We start from the raw sequence: 20,807 nt of genomic DNA on the forward strand, positions 1-20,807 counted from the left end.
AAAAATGCATAACCTGACCAAATCTGGAAACAGGCAACAAACCCAGAATGTGGGACATTCTTTTTTGTTTGTTTTTTGTTTTGTTTTTGAGATAGAGTCTCGCTCTGTTGCCCAGGCTGGAGTGCAGTGGCCAGATCTCAGCTCACTGCAATCTCTGCCTCCTGGGTTCACGCCATTCTCCTGCCTCAGTCTCCGGAGTAGCTGGGACTATAGGCGCCTACCACCACACCCGGCTAATTTTTTGTATTTTTAGTAGAGGCGGGGTTTCACCGTGTTAGCCAGGATGGTCTCGATCTCCTGACCTCGTGATCCGCCCGCCTCAGCCTCCCAAAGTGCTGGGATTACAGGCGTTATTTTTCTTTTTTAGAAGGAGTTTCACTCTTGTCGCTCAGGCTGAAGAGCAATGGCACGATCTTGGCTCATCACAACCTCTGCCTCCCGGATTCAAGTGATTCTCCTGCATCAGTAGCTGGGATTACAGGCATGTGCCACCATGCCCTGTATTTCGTATTTTCAGTAGAGACGGGGTTTCTCCATGTTGGCCAGAGTGGTCTCGAACTCTCGACCTCAGGTGATCCGCCTGCCTCGGCCTCCCAAAGTGCTAGGATTACAGACATGAGCCACAACACCCGGCCTCAGAATGTGGGACATTCTACAAAACATCCATCCTGTTCTCCACAAATGTTCATGTCACGAAACACAAAGACAGATTGAAGAACAGATCCAGATTAACAGACACCAAAGAGGCCAGGCATGGTGGCTCACACCTGTAATCCCAGCACTCTGGAAGGCCAAGGCATGTGGATCACTTGAGGTCAGGAGTTCAAGACCAGCCTGGCCAACACGGCAAAACTGCATCTCTACTAAGAAATACAAAAATTAGCCAGGTGCGGTGGTGGACCTGTAATCTCAGCTACTCGGGAGGCTGAGGCAGGAGAATCGCTTGCACCCAGAAGATGGAGGTTGCAGTGAGCCGAGATCACACCACTGCACTCCAGCCTGGGCAACAGAGCAAGACTCCATCTCAAAAAAACAAACAAAAAAAACTTACCTATACCTTATTAACATATTAATACCCTGCCAAAAGTAATCACCTTTGCGTTTTTTACTTCCAGTGTGTGTGTGTGTGTGTGTGTGTGTGTGTGTGTGTGTGTATATATATATATTTGTTTTTTAATTGAGGCAGGGTCTTGCTCTGTTGCCCAGGCTGGAATGCAGTGGTGCAATCTTGGCTCACTGTAGCCTTGACATCCTAGGCTCAATCGATCCTCCTACCTCAGCCCTACCATGTAGCTAGGACTACAGCCATGTGCCACTATGCCTGGCTAATTTTTGTATTTTTTCTAGAAATGGGGTTTTGCCATTTTGCCCAGGCTCACCTAGAACTCCTGATCTCAAGTGATCCGCTTGCCTCAACCTCCCAAAGTGCTAGAATTACAAGCCTGAGCCACCGCACCGTGCACTGCCTTCATTTTTTCTTTTTCTTTTTCTTTTTTTTTTTTGAGACAAGGTCTCACTCTGTTACCCAGACTGCTGTACAGTGGTGCAATCTTAGCTCACAGCGGCCTGCACCTCCCTGGGCTCAGGTGATCCTCCCACCTCGGCCTCCTAAATAGCTGGGATTGTGCCACCACACCCGGCTAATTTGTGTACTTTCAGTACAGATGGGGTTTCACCATGTTGGCCAGGCTGGTCTCGAACTCCTGACGTCAGGGGATCCGCCCGCCTCGGCCTCCCAAAGTACTGGGATTACAGGCGTGAGCCACTGTGCCCAGCCAAATGTCCGACCCCTCCTTTTTCCGGAACCTTTTGGATTCCAGGCCAGGTGATAGTATAATTAATATCTGGTCCACCAATAACAACAGTAATATTAGCCACTATCAGATAAACGTATAAATGCATGCGGATGGCTCCGGGGTGCAGGGGAAGCCCCAGTCCCACCCGCCTGGGGCCGCTCGCCGGGCCCACCTCTATGGCGGGCAGCGTCTTGCTGGCCTCGGTGCTGCTCTCCCCAAGGATGCTGCCGGCCGAGCGGCCCTCGCACTCGTAGCGGAAGCGCATTCCGCGCTGCTTGGGTTGCTCGGTGATGACCAGGTGCGGCTGCGGGCCTGGGCCCTGCGCGGGCGGCACCAGCCTGCCCAGGGGGCAGCCCCAGGGCGGCGGCGTGGCTGGGGGCGCCACAGGGCCAAGGGTGACCGTGCTCAGCGAGGCCGCCCCGCGAGACACCAGGCGCGGCAGCCCCTCGCCCGGGCCCGGTTGCCCCCCGTCCAGGCCGAAGCCGTTCTCCTTGATATACTCGTCGATTATCTCTGCGGGAGAAGAAAAAACGGGTGGTGACTCCGATTCTTTAAAAATTAAAAAAAAAAAAAAAAAAGGCTTGATTACCCCCGAGATATTTTCCATCCCATTTATCTCACACACACACACACACACACAGTCAGGGAGGCCAGGTGCGGTGGCTCATGCCTGTAATCCCAGCACCTTGGAAGGCCGAGGTGGGTGAATCAATAGAGGTCAGGAGTTCGAGACCAGCCTGGCCAACATAGTGAAACCCCGTCTCTATGAAAATTAGCCTGCATGGTCTCCCACGTCTGTAATCCCAGCTACTCGGGAGGCTGAGGCAGGAGAACAGCTTGAACCCAGGAGGCGGACATTGCAGTGAGCCAAGATCACGCCACTGCACTCCAACCTGGGCAACAGAGCGAGATTCCGTCTCTAAATAAATAAATAATAGGCCAGGCACAGGGGCTCATGCCTGTAATCCCAGCACTTTGGGAGGCCAAGGTGGGTGGATCACGAGGTCAGGAGATTCAGACCATCCTGGCTAACACAGTGAAACCCTGTCTCTACTAAAAATAAAAAAAATTAGCCAGGCGTGGTAGCACACACCTGTAGTCCCAGCTACTCAGGAGGCTGAGGCAAGAGAATGGCGTGAACCTGGGAGGTGGAGCTTGCAGTGAGCCGAGATCATGCCACTGCACTCCAGCCTGGGCGACACAGCAAGACTCTGTCTCAAAAAACAAAACAAAACAAAACAAACAAAAAATATATATATACACAAATTGGGCATGGTGATGTGTGCCTGTAGTCCCAGCTACTTGGGAGGCAGAGGCAGGAGAATCACTTGAACCTGGAAGGTGGAGGTTGCAGTGAGCCAAGATCATGCCACTGCACTCCAGCCTGGGCAACAAGAGCGAAATTCCATCTCTAAATAAATAGATCAATAAATACAAAAATTAGCTGGGCGTGGTGGCGCATGCCTGTAATCCCAGCTACTCGGAAGACAGGAGGCCGGAGAATTGCTTGAACCTAGGAAGTGGAGGTTGCAGTGAGCTGAGATAGCACCACTGCACTCCAGCCTGGGCGACAGAGCAAGACTCTGTCTGAAAAAATAACTTAAATAAATAAGAAAGAACTTGCTCCTCCAAGTGCCTGTTCCACACGGTCCCCCCATTCAACCCATGCTGGCTGCTTCTCCTGGTCTCAGCTCGTATGTTATCTCTTCAGAAAGGCCTGACCTAATGTGTCTTCCCCAGGCCAGCTCTCCCTCGTCCTGTTTATTTTCTTCACAGCTCTCAACCCAGGCTAACATGATCTTGCTCATCTATTCATTTTTCTCTGTCTCCCTGACTGGGTTATCAGCTGTGTGAGGGCAGGGACTTAGTTTTGTTCATGGCTGAATCCCCAGGGCCTAGAACAGTGTCTGTCTGTACTCCCGAGGGGATTAATAGCATTATTTTAATTGGTTTTCTTTTTGAGACGAGGTCTTGCTCTGCTGCCCAGGCTGCAGTGCAGTGGTGCAATCATAGCTCACTGCAGCCTCGGCCTCCCAGGTGACCTCCTAGGCTCAGGTGATCCTCCTACTTCAGTCTCCCCAGCAGCGGGGACTACAGGTGTGCACCATCATGCCCGGCTAATTTTTTAAAATTTCGTGTAGAGATGGGGTCTCACTATGTTACCCAGGCTAGTCCTGAACTTCTGGCCTCAAGCAGTCTTCCTGCCTCTGCCTCCCAAAGTGCCAGGATTACAGGCACGAGCCACGGCCCCTGGCCTGCTGAGTGTTTTCCAAGTGTCAAGCACTGCTAAGTACCTTAGGAGCATGACTTCGTTCAAATCCCTCCATAGTCCTGGAAGTCCCACAGTGACACCTCTCCCCCACCGCCATTGAACAAGGAAGGCCAAGACCCCCTTCTGCAGGCACCTGGGTCCCTCAGCCTCCCCGCAAACCTGCCCTGTGATACTCACCCAATTCATCTGTGGAAGGAAGAGAAAGAGAAAGAGAAAGGTAAGGTCCAGAAAGTGCTCACAACTTTTCAGCTTTTAAGACAGATTCCCCAACCCTGTCCCTCCTGTGACCCTTCCATCTTCCTCCGTCCTGGGAAACCCTGGGCTCTGACTTGCTGGGGCACTAAACCCCAAACCTCATCTTCCCCTCTGGGCTACCATCCTTTCAACCTCTAATGTTGGGGTCCCAGCATCCTCAAACTAAGTCAAATACCTCCCAAAAAACATTTAGACCAGGGATTATGAAGTCTTTTTGGGAACCCACTAGAAAAGGGTCTTGTCACCAGGAAAAAGTGGATGGCCAAATTTCCCAACAAATTGGGGTATGCTCCCTCCCTGAAGTGCACCCCAGGGTCCTGGAGGTCACTGGCTGGTGTTTAAAGATACAAAGAGGTGGCCGGGCCCAGTGGCTCATGCCTGTAATCCCAGCACTTTGGGAGGCTGAGGTGTGCAGATCACTTGAGATCAGGAGTTCGAGACCAGCCTGGCCAACATGGTGAAACCTGGTCTCTACTAAAAATACAAAAATTAGCTGGGCATCGTGGTGGGTGCCTGTAATCCTAGCTACTTGGGAGGCTGAGGCAGGAGAATCGACTGAACTCAGGAGGCAGAGTTTGCAGTGAGCTGAGATCGCGTCACTGCGCTCCAGCCTGGACGACAGAGTGAGACTGTCTCAGAAACAAACAACAATGAAAAAGATGCAAAGAGGCTGATCTGAACCCAGGCAGCCTCTTGCTCTGTACCTCAGCCCTGTCCTCCTGCAGTGCCCACCCAAAATCCCAGATTCACCCCTGCTTCCTGAGGGAGGAGGTACAGTAATGCTGGGTCCTCAGGGAAGGCCCTTTTCACCTCCCCAGGAAAGCTCAGCCCTTGACAGAATCGTGGAGGAATCGAAACCAACCTCCCATCATTCCACAGACAGGACAAGGGGAAGCCCAGAGGCCACCAGTGAACCTTAGAATCACACAGCAGAGGAAGGCAGCTGCAGCCAGGTGTCCTACCCAGGGCTGCCTGCGCTGGTCTCTGGCTGAGGATTTATAGACGTGAACCTGCTCAGCTGCTAGATCTGTCCTCTGTTCTCAGGGAGTGGCTCCTGGCAGCCAGACCTTTGCCCCTTAAAAGGCAGTTTTCCTGCACCCCTTATCTCATGAGATCTGTGAAGCCAGTAGGGTGCCAAGGTCCCCCCCACTTGGCAGATGGGGATACTAAGGCTGGCAGAGAGGAAGGGACACACTCTAGATCACTGGCAGAGCCAAACTCAAGTCACTTGAACTGGGAAAATCCTTCTTAGGCATCTGTGCTGGATGAACCTGCGGACCCAAAGACAGAGTTAGACTTTGGCTCCCGGGCTGTAGTGGGAGACTGAGTCCTGGGCGGCTGTGGCTGGAGCTCTGGGTTCACTGCCTCTGTTCAAATCCTGGCTCTGCAACTTTCTAGTTGTGTGGCCATAAGCCACACACCTATTACTTCACCTTTTTGTGCCTTGGTTTCTTCATCTGTAAAATGGGCACAATAATAATGCCTATGTTGTTGGGCTAAGATACTTTTATTTAAAATTTTATTTTATTTTATTTTTATTTTTTTGAGATGGACTCTCGCTCCGTCACCCAGGCTGCAGTGCAGTGGCACGATCGCGGCTCACTGCAACCTCCGCCTCCCGGGTTCAAGTGATTCTCCTGCCTCAGCCTCCCGAGTAGCTGGGATTACAGGCGCAAACCACCACACCTGGCTATTTAAAAAAAAAATTTTTTTGTATTTTTAGTAGAGACGTGTCTCACCATGTTGGTCAGGCTGGTCTCGATATCCTGACCTCGTGATTTGCACACCTTGGCCTCCTAAAGTGCTGGGATTACAGGCGTAAGCCACCACGCCTGGCCTATTTTTTATTTTTTGAGATGGAGTCTTGATCTGTCACCCAGGTTGGAGTACAGTGGTGCAATCTTGGCTCACTGCAACCTCTGCCTCCCGGGTTCAAGCGATTCTTGTGTCTCAGCCTCCTGAGTAGCTGGGATTACAGGTGCACGCCACCGTGCCCGACTAATTTTTTTTGTATTTTTAGTAGAGACAGGGTTTCACCATATTGGCCAGGCTGGTCTTGAATTCCTGATCTCAAGTGACTCACCCACCTTGGCCTCCCAAAGTGCTGGGATTACAGGCATGAGCCACTGTGCCCAGCCCTAAAATTTTAAAAATTAAAGAGCACATCGGAAGCATTTAGAACTGCCACATAGTAAGCACTATGCAAATGCTGGCTGTTACTGGAGAGGGTTTGTAAGATGCTGTTGTATGGACCTAAGTCCTAGAGAATCCTCCTTTCTAGGGTCCGAGTTTATCTGTCTGTAAAATGGAGAAGTTGGATAGCATGGTTTTCTTTTCTTTTCCTCTCTTCTCTTCTCTTTATTTTTTTTTTGAGACGGACTGTTGCTCTGTCGCCCAGGCTGGAGTGCAGTGACAGGATCTCGGCTCACTGCAACCTCTGCCTCCCAGGTTCAAGAGATTCTCCTGCCTCAGCCTCCTGAGTAGCTGGGAATAGAGTCTCGCACCACCATGCCTGGCTAATTTTTGTACTTTTAGTAGAGACGGACGTTCACCATATTGGCCAGGCTGGTTTCAAACTCCCGGCCTCAAGGGATCTACCCACCTCAGCCTCCCAGAGTGCTGGGATTACAGGTGTGAGCCACCATGCCCGGCCATGGGAATGATTTTAGAGCATGGAGTGTAGAGTCACATAGAGTTGATTTGAATCTCAGCTGTTACTCACTGGCTGTGCAGCCTTGGGCAAGTCACTTACCATCTCTGAGCTTCCTCTACAAAATGAGATCTGAGCTCCTACCTCAGGAACTAACATGAGGATTCAGAATCACACAGGTAAACTGCTTAGTACAGGTTCTGACCATGCGACACCTTCCAGAAAGCTTGGTTAATATTATCTCAAGTCCTCTATTAGCCAGGAAATTATTCAAGTTTCTACTCAAATAGCAGTTCCTCCCTTACCCCTGACATGGACTTGCCATCATTCAGGGGCAGCCAGGATGGGCCATGTGAGAGCAGATGTGAGAGCACGAAATTGACTATGTATGTGCTGCCTTAGCCTTTGCACAGGCTGGTCTCTGCCTGAATGATCTTCCCCCAGTTCCTTGCATGGCATGACTTCCTCCTCCTCCATCTTCAGGTCCTTGGTCAAATGTCACATCCTAGACAGCTCTTCCCTGACCATTTTATCCAAGAGAGTCCCCTTATCCCCCATTCCAGTCCCTCAAAGTTAGGTGCCTTTATTTTTATCATTTTATTTCTTTCTTTCTTTCTTTTTTTTTTTTTTTAAAGATGGAACTTTGCTCTTGTCACCCAGGCTGAAGTGCAATGACGCAATCTCGGCTCACCACAACCTCTGTCTCGTGGATTCAAGTGATTCTCCTGCCTCAGCCTCCCGAGTAGCTGGGATTACAGGCTTGCGCCACCACACCCAGCTAATTTTTTTTTTTTTTTTTTTGACGGAGTCTCGCTCTGTCGCCCGGGCTGGGGTACAGTGGCCGGATCTCAGCTCACTGCAAGCTCCGCCTCCCGGGTTCATGCCATTCTCCTGCCTCAGCCTCCCGAGTAGCTGGGACTACAGGCGCCCGCCACCTCGCCCGGCTAGTTTTGTTTTTTTTTTTGTATTTTTTAGTAGAGACGGGGTTTCACCATGTTCGCCAGGATGGTCTCGATCTCCTGACCTCGTGATCCGCCCGTCTCGGCCTCCCAAAGTGCTGGGATTACAGGCTTGAGCCACCGCGCCCGGCCTAATTTTTGTATTTTTAGTAGAGATGAGGTTTTGCCATGTTGATCAGGCTGGTCTCAAACTCCTGACCTCAGGTGACCCACCCACCTTGGCCCCCTGAAGTGCTGGGATTACAGACATAAGCCATCACGCCCGGCCTGTTTTATCGTTTTCATGGCTCTGATGAGGATGTCACATGACCTCACATTATACTGACTCATACCTGTCTCCTATAGACTGGGAGCATTGAAGAGTGGGAATAATGTCTGTCTCTCCTCGTTGTATCCCCAGGGTCCAGCATATGTCTGGCCCTTCAAAATGAAGGGGATTTTCTGGCCGGGTACAGTGGCTCATGCCTGTAATCTCAGCACTTTGGGAGGCCGAGGTGGCTGGATCAGTGGAGGTCAGGATTTTGAGACCAGCCTGGCCAACATGGTGAAACCCTGTCTCTCTGAAAGTACAAAAATCAGCTGGGTGTGGTGGCACACGCCTGGAATTCCAGCTGTTTGAGAGGCTGAGGCAGGAGGATTGCTTGCACCTGGGAGTCAGAGGTTGCAGTGAGCCTAGATCACGCCACTACACTCCAGTGTAGGTGACAGAATGAGACTCTGCCTCCAAAAAAAGGGGAGAATTTTCCTCCCCATTCTATCTCACTAGTTCTCGTATCCCCACCCTGCTGTTAAATATCATTGACCCCAAGCTTTCTTCATAGCCCTTATCACATTTTATAATCCCGTATTTAACTTACTGTTTATGTGTCTGCCTCCCGATCTAGGTAGGGAACCCCAGGGCTAGGGCTGTTCTCAGCACTGCTCAGCACAAGGCCAGGTACAGAACAGGCACACAATAAATATATATTGACTGGATGACATCAGAAATAACTCTCATTTGAAACCAAAGATCTAGGTCTTCGACCAGAAAAGTCTTGGCCTTGGCCAGGCGCGGTGGCTCACGCCTGTAATCCCAGCACTTTGGGAGGCCAAGGCAGGCAGATTGCTTGAGGCCAGGAGTTCCAGACCAGCCTGGCCAACATGGCAAAACCCTGTCTCTACTAAAAATACAAAAATTAGTTGGACATGGTGGCATGTGCCTATAATCTCAGCTACTCGGGAGGCTGAGGCAGGAAAATCGCTTGAACCTGGGAGGCGGAGATTGCAGTGAGCAGAGGTTGTGACACTGCACTCCAGGCTGGGTGACAGAGTGAGACTCTGTCTCAAAAAAAAAAAGGTGTCAGCCTCATTCCTGCCCAGGACCACTGCTTGGGCAGTGTCTGTCCTTGATGCCATCCTCCCTAAACTTGCAGACCTGTTGGGGAACCGGCCTCACTTCTTCCATGGCCAAGCCAGAACTGGGGTCCATCCCAAGATTATACCTCCAGAGAAAGGCCCAGACCCGGCTAACTGGAGCCACTGAGTATTCACAACAATAGGACTATCCCTGCCCTCCAAATCCCAGCAAATGTATATAAGAAAAAATGTCGTAATTTGGTTGAGATTCTGCATTTCCTTGGGCAGCAACGAATTTTGGCTGGGGAACTTTACAGACTAGTAGCTCTCGGCATCTCTTGGGAGCTTGCTAAAAATGCAAATAATCGGCCGGGCGCAGTGGCTCACGCCTGTAATCCCAGCACTTTGGGAGGCCGAGGGGGGCAGATCATGAGGTCAGGGGATCGAGACTCTCCTGGCTAACACAGTGAAACCCTGTCTCTACTAAAAACTTAGCCGGGCGTGGTGGTGGGTGCCTGCAGTCCCAGCTGCTCCGGAAGCTGATGCAGGAGAATGGCGTGAACCCGTGAGGCGGAGCTTGCAGTAAGCTGAGATTGCGCCACTGCACTCCAGCCTGGGCAACAGAGCAACAGAGCGAGACTCTGTCTCGGAAAAAAAAAAAAAAAAACAAAAAAAAACAAATGCAAATAATTTCTCATCCCAAACCTACTGAATCAGAAACTTGAGAGGTGGGGCCTGACATTATGTGTTTTTTTGTTGTTTTTTCTGAGACGGAGTCTCTTGCTCTATCACCCAGGCTGGAATGCAGTGGCGCGATCCTGGCTCACTCCAACCTCCACCTCTCGGGTTCAAGCAATTCTCCTGCCTCATCCTCCCGAATAGCTGGGATTACAGGTGCCCACCACCACGCCCAGCTAATTTTTTAAAAATTATTTTTAGTAGAGATGGGGTTTCAACATATTGGCCAGGCTGGTCTCAAACTCCTGACCTTGTGATCTGCCTGTCTCGGCCTCCCAAAGCGCTGGGATTACAGGAATGAGCCACCACACCTGGCTGTTGTTTGTTTGTTTGTTTGTTTGTTTGAGACGGAGTTTCGCTCTTGTTGCCCAGGATGGAGTGCAATGCCGTGATCTTGGCTCACCGCAACTTCCGCCTCCCAGGTTCAAGCAATTCTCCTGCCTCAGCCTCCCGAATAGTTGGGATTACAGGCATGTGCCACCACGCCCAGCTAATTTTGTATTTTTAGTAGAAATTGTGTTTCTCCATGTTGGTCAGCCTGGTCTCAAACTCCAGACCTCAGGTGATTCGCCTACCTTGGCCTCCCAAAGTGCTGGGATTACAGGTGTGAGCCACCACACCAGGCGACATTATGTTTTAACCAGTGCTCTGGATGCACATGGTTTAAGAACCACTGTCTGAGGCTGAGGGCAGTGGCTCACGCCTGTAATCCCAACACTTTGGGAGGCCAAGGCGGGCAGATCACCTGAGGTCAGGAGTTTGAGACCAGCCTGATCAATATAGAGGAACCCCATCTCTACTAAAAAAAAAAAAAAAAAAAAAAAAAAAAAGTTAGCTGGCCATGGTGGCTCATTCCTGTAATCCCAGCTACTTGGGAGGATGAGGCAGGAGAATCACTTGAACCTGGGAGATGGAGGTTGCAGTGAGCCAAGATTGCACCACTGTACTCCAGCCTGGGCAACAAAAGCAAAACTCCTTCTCAAAAAAAAAAAAAAAAAAAACCACTGTCTGGCCAGGTGCAGTGGCTCACACCTGTAATCCCAGCACTTTGGGAGGCTGAGGCGGGCGGATTACCTGAGGTCAGGAGTTCAAGACCAGCCTGGCCAACATGGTGAAACCCTGTCTCTACTGAAAAACAAAAAATTAGTGGGGTGTGGTGGTGGATGCCTGTAATCCCAGCTACTCAGGAGTCTGAGGCAGGGGAATTGCTAAACCCGGGAGGTGGAGATTGCAGCGAATCAAAATCACATCACTGCACTCCAGCCCAGGTGACACAGCAAGACTCTGTCTCAAAAAACAAAAACAAAACACACAAAAAAACCACACACTAAAAATGAACCACTGTTATAAACTGTTTACTAATAATAATTATTATCGTTATTATTATTATACCACGAACAGTTAACACTTATTGAGCCCTTACTGTGTGCCAGAAACTGCTTGGAAAGTGTATCTGTATCAATTCACTGAATACTCTCAATCTCCCTGAAAGAGAAGCACTGTTATTCTGTCCATCTTACAGATGAGGAAAACTGAGGCCTGGACTGGGGAATTGACTTGCAGACATTCACACAGGGAGGGGCAGTGACAGCAGTATGTAAACTAAAGCCCAGGATGGCAGTGATTACCTTCTGCTAAGCCACAGCGAATCTCTAAAGAAGGCTTCGAGCATGGATAGGTGGTTAGTTTTACCTGTCACGCTCTTTGTCTTTTTTTTTTTTTTTGAGACGGAGTCTCGCTCTGTCGCCCAGGCTGGAGTGCAGTGGCACAATCTCGGCTCACTGCAAGCTCCGCCTCCCGGGTTCACGCCATTCTCCTGCCTCAGCCTCCCGAGTAGCTGGGACTACAGGTGCCCGCCACGACGCCCGGCTAATTTTTTAATGTATTTGTTAGTAGAGACAGGGTTTCACCGTGTTAGCCAGGATGGTCTCGACCTCCTGACCTCGTGATCCGCCCGTCTCGGCCTCCCAAAGTGCTGGGATTACAGGCGTGAGCCACCGCGCCTGGCCACCTGTCACGCTCTTAACAGTCTAAGAGGTAAGAAAACCTAGAGGGCCCATCTCAACTGGCAGGGAGGGATGCAGTCTGTCAGGGGAAAGCTGAGGTGAACCACGTGAAGCCCCAAACAACCCCATCCTGCATGAGCAAGTGGGCAGGAACTGTGGAGGGCTGCTCACCTGTGCTCCTGGAAACGGTGAGCGAGAGCGAAGAGAGGTCGGGGGACCCTGCAGAGAAGGAGGAACATCTCAGGAGGAGATAGAGGGCAGCCAGGGGACCAGAGAATCTCCATAGCAAGCCCCGCCCCTTCCTCTCTTAGCCCTTCTTCTCTGGATCAGGCCCCTTGCCCTGATTGCCCCCTGCGTCTAGCCAGGCTTACTGGCTAAATCATGGACAGGTCCTGGCCTTTAGTTTCTGTGGTTCGCCCTACCCTTCATCACACTCAGAGCCCGGTCCTTTTCTCCCTTAAAGTTGGGCCTGGAGGGTACCCCATCTCAATCTCAGTTTTAAAAGTCCCCATCCCGCTGGACGCAAGGGCTCACGCTTGTAATCCCAGCACTTTGGGAGGCTGAGGCATGCGGATCACCTGAGGTCAGAAGTTCGAGGCCAGCCTGACCAGCATGGTGAAATCCCGTCTCTACTAAAAATACAAAAACTAGCCAGGTGTGGCGGCGGGCACCTGTAATTCCAGCTACTCGGGGGGTTGAAGCAGGAGGATCGCTTGAACCCGAGAGGCAGAGGTTGCAGTGAGCCGAGATCGCGCCACTGCACTCCAGCCTGGGCAGCAGAGCGAGACTCCATCTCAAAAGAAAAAACCAAAAAACAAAAAAACAAAAACAGCCTCCTGTCAGGGTGAGACCACTTTTTATTTTTTCAATGTCAAGGCCCCCCTTCTCCGTCTGGAGGCAAGCACCACCCCCTCCCCATTCTCTGTGTCAGGCCTCGCCCTGCTTTTTCGGGTAACAGGCCCTTCCCCTCCACTCGGCCAGAGTCAGGCCCCGCCCCTTCCCCTTCTTTTGGCCAACTCAGGCCCCGCCCCCTTCCTGCCCTCACGGCCAGGCCCCGCCCCCTCACCACTCCACGCAGGGCCCTGCTTCCTTTTTTGAGTCAGGCCCGGCCCTCTTCTCATAGTCCCGGTCGGATCCCGCCCCTCTTCTCCCTCTCTGGGCCGGGCCCCGCCCCTATGCCCCCCAAGAGCAGCTTTCGCTCCTCCTTCTCAGAGTCAGGCCACGCCCCCTTCTTTGCCTCAGGGTCAGGCCCCGCCCCCTCTCACTCTACAGCGGGACGCCTCGCTCGAACCTCGGGCCGTACCCCCTCATCACCCTCTGCCTCCTTCCTACGCCCTAATACAGTGTCTTAGGAACCCTCACTCTGCCCCCGCGAAACCCTTAGACTCTCATAGGAACCCCTAGACTACTCCGGGACCGCCAGAATCCCCGCATCTCCAGCCCCGCCCCAGACCCCTCTCCTGAACCCCCAGCCCCGCTTACCCAGGGCCCCCAGCTCCGGCGCAGCCGGCGGTCTGGCGACGCGGCGACTCGGCATGGCCCGGCCAGTGGGGACGGACGGCCCAGAGGCTGGCCCAGACCGAAGCATGCACGCGGGCAGGCCGGGCGGCCGGGAGGCACAGTCTGGTGGACGATCGCGGGTCGGGCGAGCGGCGCAAGGGCTGGGGCCGCAGGCCGGGCAGGACGCGCGGCGCCCGGGGCTGCGCGGGGCGCGGGGCCGGGCCAGGCGGGCGGCGGGCGGGGGCGGGGCGGCGGAATTCCCCGGCGCCGCCGGCCTGCACGCCCATTGGTCTGCACCCCGCCGTGACGTCACGCCTGGGGAACGGGAAAACCCCCACGCGTCACGTGATCGCGGGGGCGGGGCCGGCCGGGAAAGGGAGGCTGGGCGCTCAGGAGGGGTTGGGCAGGAGTCGCTGCCCATTGCTCTGGACGAGACAACTGAGGCCTGCTTAGGGCCATCACGCCTTACCAATTGAGCAAGCCGGGAAACTGAGCCGCTCCCTGCTTTGGTCTCCCAGTGGGACTTGAACCTGCCGTTTCTAAGGCTGGAAGGGGAGCTTCAGGATCAAGAGATTGCCAGGGCTCTGCACCTGCCATCATAATAATATTTCGGAAACCTCCAAGGTCTGTCTACACTTCAGTTTCCTCAACCGTAAATTGGGGATAAAGATATTTAAGGAACGTTTGAAGCTAGCGTGTCAGCTTCAGAGTTTCTGTTTTGTGCATTGTTGTAACCCCAATGCCTAGACCAGCGCCTGGAACACCGTAGGTGCCCAATAAATGTTTATTGGAGGCCGGGCGCGGTGATTCATGCTTATAATCTCAGCACTTTGGGAGACCGAGGTGGGCATATCACAAGGTCAGGAGTTTGAGACCAGCCTGAGCAACATGGTGAAATCCCGTCTCTACTAAAAATACAAAAATTAGCTGGGCGTGTTGGTGTGCACCTGTAATGCCAGCTACTCTGGAGGCTGAGGCAGGAGAATCGCTTGAACCTGGGAGGCAGAGGTTGCAGTGAGCTGAGATCATGCCATTGCACTCCAGCCTGGGCAACAGAGTGAGACTCCCATCTCAAAAAAAAAAAAAAAAAAAAAAAAAGTTTACTGGATGAATGCATGGATGTTTTATTTATTGGTTTGTTCCTCCCCCCAACCCCTGAAAGTTACCATAAATAGCCCAGACCACTTTGAGCTCAAAAGCTCAGTAATGTAGTCTGCGAATTGCAGCAGTGTAGCCTCCATATACATCCTGAGCTGTGTGCCCAAACCCTGAGCTCATCCCTCGCACCAGCACCAGAAGCATATGATAGGATTATTGCAGAAGAGACTCAGGCTGGAAGAGGGGCAGCCATTTGGCTAGACTCCCACATTCCTAAGACTTCCACATACCTGAGAACGACTAGGTGATCTATTAGTTTCTAGCTTGGATACGAGGCACTCTCGGACCACAGATGCAGGGTTTGTTGTCTTTCCTTTGCTTGTATAAAATCTGGGTGTTCTGGCTGGGCACAGTGGCTCACACCTGCAACCCCAATACTTTGGGAGGCCGAGGCAGGAGGATTGCTTGAGCCTGGGAGGTTGAGGCTGCAGCGAGCTGTGATCATGCTATTGTACTCCAGCCTGGGTGACAGAGTGAGACCTTGTCTCAAAAAGAAAAAGAAATAACTCTGTAAGTTGAATGTTCACAACAATTATGTGAAGTATATGTTGTTATTTATCCCCACATAGCAGATGAGAAAACTGAGACCCAGTGAAATTAATTTCTTGAAGGCCACACAAATTAATATGATACAAATGTTTAAAATATAAAATTCTTGGGACAGGGTCTGGCACATGTGAGTGCTATATACAAATATGAACCTTTTTTTTTTTTTTTTTTTTTTTTTTTTGAGGCAGGGTGTCAGTCTGTCACCCAGGCTGGAGTGCAGTGGCAGGAACATGGCTCACCACAGCCTCAACCTCCTGGACTAAGGGGATCCTCTCACCTCAGTCTCCAGAGTAGCTGGGACTACAGGCACACACCAACACATCTAGCTAATATCCTCTCCCTCTCCATCTCCCTCTCCCTCTCCCTCTCCTCCCTCTCCTCCCTCTCCTCCCTTTCCCTCTCCCCTCTTTTTCGAGAGATGGAGTCTCGCTGTGTCGCCCAGGCTGCAGTGCAGTGGCACGATCTCAGCTCACTGCAATCTCTGCCTCCCGGGTTCAGGTGATTCTCCTGCCTCAGCTTCCCAAGTAGCTGGGACTACAGGCATAAGCCACTGTGACCAGTCTGTTTTCTATTTTTGTAGAGACAGGATCTGTTGCTCAGGCTGAGCCAGTGCACCTGGCCAAAGGGCAACTATTAACATCATCTTATTTAATCCTCATGACCATCCTGTTATTAGACCCACTTTACAGATGGGAAACCGAAGCTCAGAGAGATGAAGTCAGTTGCCAGAGGTCACACAGCTGGTGGGCTGGGACCACAGATGTGTGCCACCATGCCTAGCCTAATTTTTGTGTTTTTAGCAGAGATGAGGTTTCACCATGTTGCGGAAGCTGGTCTCAAACTCCTGGGCTCAAGCGATCTGCCCACCTCAGCCTCCCAAAGTGGTGGGACTACATTTCTTTCTTTCTTTCTTTTTTCAGAAGAGTGGGGTTTCACCATGTTGGCCAGGCTGGTCTTGAACTCCTGACCTCAGGTGATCCGCCTGTCTCGGTCTCCCAAAGTGCTGGGATTACAGTCATGAGCCACTGTGCCCAGCCCTATTTCTTTCTTTCTTTCTTTTTTTCTTGAGATGGAATCTTGCTCTGTCGCCCAGGCTGGAGTCCAGTGGTACGATCTCGGCTCACTGCAAGCTCCTACTCCCGGGTTCATGCCATTCTGCCGCCTCAGCCTCCCGAGTAGCTGGGACTACAGATGCCCGCCACCACGCCTGACTAACTTTTTGTATTTTTAGTAGAGACGGGGTTTCACTGTGTTAGCCAGGATAGTTTCAATCTCCTGACCTCATGATCCACCTGCCTCTGCCTCCCAAAGTGCTGGGATTACAGGCACGAGCCACTGTGCCTAGCCCTATCTTTTTTTTTTTTTTTTTTTTTTGAGACGCATTCCTGCTCTGTTGCCCAGGCTGGAGTGCAATGGTGCGATCTTGGTTCATCCACCTCCCAGGTTCAAGCGATTCTCCTGCCTCAGCTTCCCAAGTAGCTGGTATTACAGGTGCGCACCACCACACCCGGCTAATTTTTGTATTTTTAGTAGAGACGGGGTTTCACCATGCTGGCCAGACTGGTCTCGAACTCCCGACCTCAGGCAATCTGCCCACCTCGGCCTCCCAAAGTGCTGGGATTACAGGCATGAGGCACCATGCCCAGCTCTTCGATTTACAGAGTTATTACACACAGAGTAACAGTGTCAGGCACTGCTCTAAAAGCTAGGGACATAGCAAGGCACACAGCAGACAAAAAGCCCTTGCCATCAAGGAAATCCAAGTGAGGACACAGATGGAAAACAGATAAGCAAATATATGTCTGATGGTGATGGCAGTATTACAGGATAGAGCAGGATAAACAGAATGAATTTGGAGGATAGTTTGAGTTAGGAAGATCAGGGTCTGAGAGGTGCCATTTGAACAGGAAGTCAAAGGAGGTGAGGGATTCATGTGGATAGCTAGGGGAGAGTGTACAAAGCACAGGGGCTAGCACGTGCAAAGGCCCTGTGGTAGGAACATGCATGACATGCTTAAGGAATAGCAAGAAGGCTGGTGCAACGTGACTGACAGGAAAGGGGTAGAGATGAGGGCAGAGTGATGGACCAGTAAGGTGACGGACATTGAATAATATTAAATGTAATCGATGAAGCCGACCACAGGCAGCACTTACACTAGGGCTTGGCTTATGATAAGGATGACAAATAGCAGCTCCCATTGTTACAGGACCAGAAGCTCTCCTGATTCCTCTCTGCCCCTTGCCAATGCCAGGCCTCAAAAATGTTTGTTGAGACTGGGTGCAGTGGCTCATGCCTGTAATCCCAGCACTTTGGGAGGCCAAGGCAGGCGGATCACCTGCGGTCAAGAGTTCAAGACCAGCCTGGCCAACGTGGTAAAAACCCGTCTCTACTAAAAACACAAAACTAGCCGGGCATGGTGTAATGCGCCTGTAGTCCCAGCTACTAGGGAGGCTGAGGCAGGACAGTCGTTTGAACCCAGGAAGCAGAGGCTGCAGTGAGTCAAGATCATGCCACTGCACTCCAGCCTGGGTGACAGAGTGAGACTGTCTCAAAAAAACAAACAAACAAAAATTTGCTGAGTAACTAAAAGGACATGTCAGGGCCAGGCACGGTGGCTCACGTCTATAATCCCAGCAATTTGGGAGGCTGAGGCAGGCAGATCACCTGAGGTCAGGAGTTCAAGACCAGCCTGGCCAACATGGTAAAACTCCATGTCTACTAAAAATGCAAAAATTAGCTGGTGTGGTGGCAGGCACCTATAATCCCAGCTACTCAGGAGGCTGAGGCAGGAGAATCACTTGAACCCAGGAGGCGGAGGCTGCAGTGAACTGAGATCGTGCCACTGCACTCACTCCAGCCTGGGTGACAGTGACTCCATCTCAAAAATAAATAAATAAAAAGGGGGCCAGGTGCAGTGGCTCACGTCTGTAATCCTAGCACTTTGTGAGGCTGAGGCAGGCGGATCACAAGGTCAGGAGTTTGAGACCAGCCTGACCAACATCGTGAAACACCATCTGTACTAAAAATACAAAAATTAGCCAGACGTGGTGGTGCACACCTGTAATCCCAGCTACTCAGGAGGCCGAGGTAGAATTGCTTGAACCTGGGAGGTAGAGCTTATAGTGAGCCGAGATCACGCCACTGCACTCCAGCCTGGGCGACAGAGCAAGACTTTGTCTCAATAAATAAATAGATAAATAAATAGGATAGCTGGGTGCTGTGGCTCACGCCTGTAATCCCAGCACTGTGGGAGGCCGAGGCAGGCAGATCACTTGAGGTCAGGAGTTTGAGACCAGCCTGACCAATACGGTGAAACGTGAAACTGTCTCTACTAAAAATACAAAAGTTAGCCGGGCTTGGCAGTGGGTGCCTGTAGTCCCAGCTACTCAGGAGGCTGAGGCAGGAGAATTGTTTGAACTCGAGAGGTGAAGGTTGCAGTGAGCTGAGATCACGCCACTACACTCCAGCCTGGACAACAGAGTGAGACTCTGTCTGGAAAAAAAAAAAAGTAAATAAATAAAAATGAAAAATAAAAAGGACATGTCAGATATCCTCAGTGTTCAGGATTTCTGCTGGGCTGTGAGCCCCATGAGGGCAGGTCTGGGTCTGTCTTGGGCTTGGCTGTATACACAATACGTCCCAGCACATGGCACTACCCAGGGGCAGGGTTCAGCTATTACTTTTGTTGACTGACTGCTTGTCACAGTCTCCGGTGTCTGGATATGAGCCCCACCGAGGTCCACACTTCTGGATGTTTCCATGTGTCTGGGAAAATGATTGTTGGGGTTGTTCAACATGCACTCATTAAATATTCCTGGAGTGCCTTCTCTGTGTTTGGCACTATGCTGGGGACACAGCAGTGATCAAGACAGGTCTGGCTATGTCCTCACAGGGCTCCATCCAGTGGAAGAGACCAACTTGTGTCCAGTGATGACTCACAGTGCGCAGGGCTGCCATGAGAGACCCCAGAGAACTTGGCAGTCAGGGAGAGCTTCCTAGAGGAGGAAGCACTGGAGCCACAACTTGGAGGACACATGAGTAAGGTAAAGAAGGGATGAGCCAGCTGTGATGGCTCAGGCCTGTAATCCCAGCACTTTGGGAGACCCAGATGGGAGGACTGCTTGAGGTCAGGAGTTTGAAACCAGCTTTGGCAACATCGAGAGACCCCATTTCTACAAAAATAAAAATTATGCAGGCAGCCAGGCACGGTGGCTCACACTTGTAATCCCAGCACTTTGGGAGGCCAAGGCAGGTGGATCACGGGGTCAGGAGTTCAAGACCAGACTGGCCAAGATGGTGAAATCCCGTCTCTACTAAAAATACAAAAATCAGCCGGGCGTGGTGGTATGTCCCTGTAATCCCAGCTACTCAGGAGGCTGAGGCAGGAGAATTGCTTGAACCCAGGAGGTGGAGGTTGCAGTGAGCCAAGATCGTGCCACTGCACTCCAGCCTGGGCAACAGGAGGGAGATTCCATCTCAAAATAAATAAATAAATAAAAATAATAAATAAATAAAAAATTACGCAGGCGTATTGGCACTTGCCTGTGGTCCTAGGTAGTTGGGAGGCTGAGGCAGGAGGATTGCTTGAGCCAGCAGTTCAAGGCTGCAGAGCTGTGATCGTGCGACTGCACTCCAGCCTGGACGACAATGCGACTTTGTCTCAAAGGATTAAAAAAAAAAGTGGACAGGGGTTGTGTGCCTGGGGACAGGATCCAGGTAAGGGGAAGATCAGGCTGGATGCAGGGGTTAATAAGTGTCCCCATCACCAAGGTCTCACTCCCCAGTAAGGAGCCTGGGCTTTCTCCTGAGGTCACTGGGCAGCCACAGTAGGTTCTGAGCAAGGGCTGGGCAGGATCATGTTTGTGCTTTAGTAGAAGAAACTAGAAAGTTTCCTCTAGCTGGGATGGGCGTTGTGGCTCATGTCTATAATCTCAGCACTTTGAGAGGCTGAGGTGGGCGGATTGCTTGAGGTAGAGACCAGCCTGGCCAACATGGTGAAACCCTGTCTCTACTAAAAATACAAAAAATTAGCCAAGTGTGGTGGTGCATGCCTATAATCCTAGCAACTCAGGAGGCTGAGACGGGAGAATCACTTGAACCCAGGAGGTAGAGGCTGCAGTGAGCTGAGATTGTATGACTGCACTACAGCCTGGGCAACAGAGCGAGATGCTCTCAAATTAAAATTAAATTTAAAAAGTTTCTCAAATTAAAAAAGTTTCCTCTAGCTGCTAGCTAGAGTGTGAATGGGAAGTGGGGAGGGCAGGACTGGGACAGGGGACCAGACAGAACACTGAGCAAGACCACCACAGGGTAACGAAGGGCATGGAGCAGGTGGTCCCAAATGAAGAGGTGAGACTCCCAGGGAGTTGTGGGGATAGCTGATGGGCCTTGTCAAAGGCTTGGGCGTGGAGCTGTGGAAGAAGAGCCAGGGGTGATGAGGCCAGGGAGTCCAGGTGGCTGGAGAGCCCACAACTCTCGAGGGTCTGCTGAGTCCTGTACTCCAGGGCTCCTAGAAGCCCATCGGTCAGGCTTTCCTGGGTTTCCCATGGTGCAGAGCCTGGGGTTCCTCCAAGGGCACCGGGGATCCAT

The 20,807-nt window shown here is 51.6% G+C and overlaps 1 protein-coding gene across 1 annotated transcript in view; it reads right to left on the bottom strand.

Moving 5' to 3' along the window:
* The window catches only part of RELB (RELB proto-oncogene, NF-kB subunit), a 42,148-nt gene extending 28,416 nt beyond the window's left edge, over window positions 1-13,732 (bottom strand). Inside the window, exons 1-3 of the mRNA XM_007997163.3 lie at window positions 13,494-13,732; window positions 12,183-12,230; window positions 1,969-2,309 (exon numbers count right to left, since the gene is read on the bottom strand). Coding sequence (XP_007995354.1) covers window positions 1,969-2,309; window positions 12,183-12,230; window positions 13,494-13,599 — 495 coding nt within the window. The 5' untranslated portion in view covers window positions 13,600-13,732. The remainder of the gene's footprint in view (window positions 1-1,968; window positions 2,310-12,182; window positions 12,231-13,493) is intronic.
* Window positions 13,733-20,807: the final 7,075 nt, after the last annotated feature.

Source organism: Chlorocebus sabaeus, chromosome 6 (genome assembly GCF_047675955.1).
Source record: "Chlorocebus sabaeus isolate Y175 chromosome 6, mChlSab1.0.hap1, whole genome shotgun sequence".
Classification (NCBI taxonomy): Eukaryota; Metazoa; Chordata; class Mammalia; order Primates; family Cercopithecidae; genus Chlorocebus; species Chlorocebus sabaeus.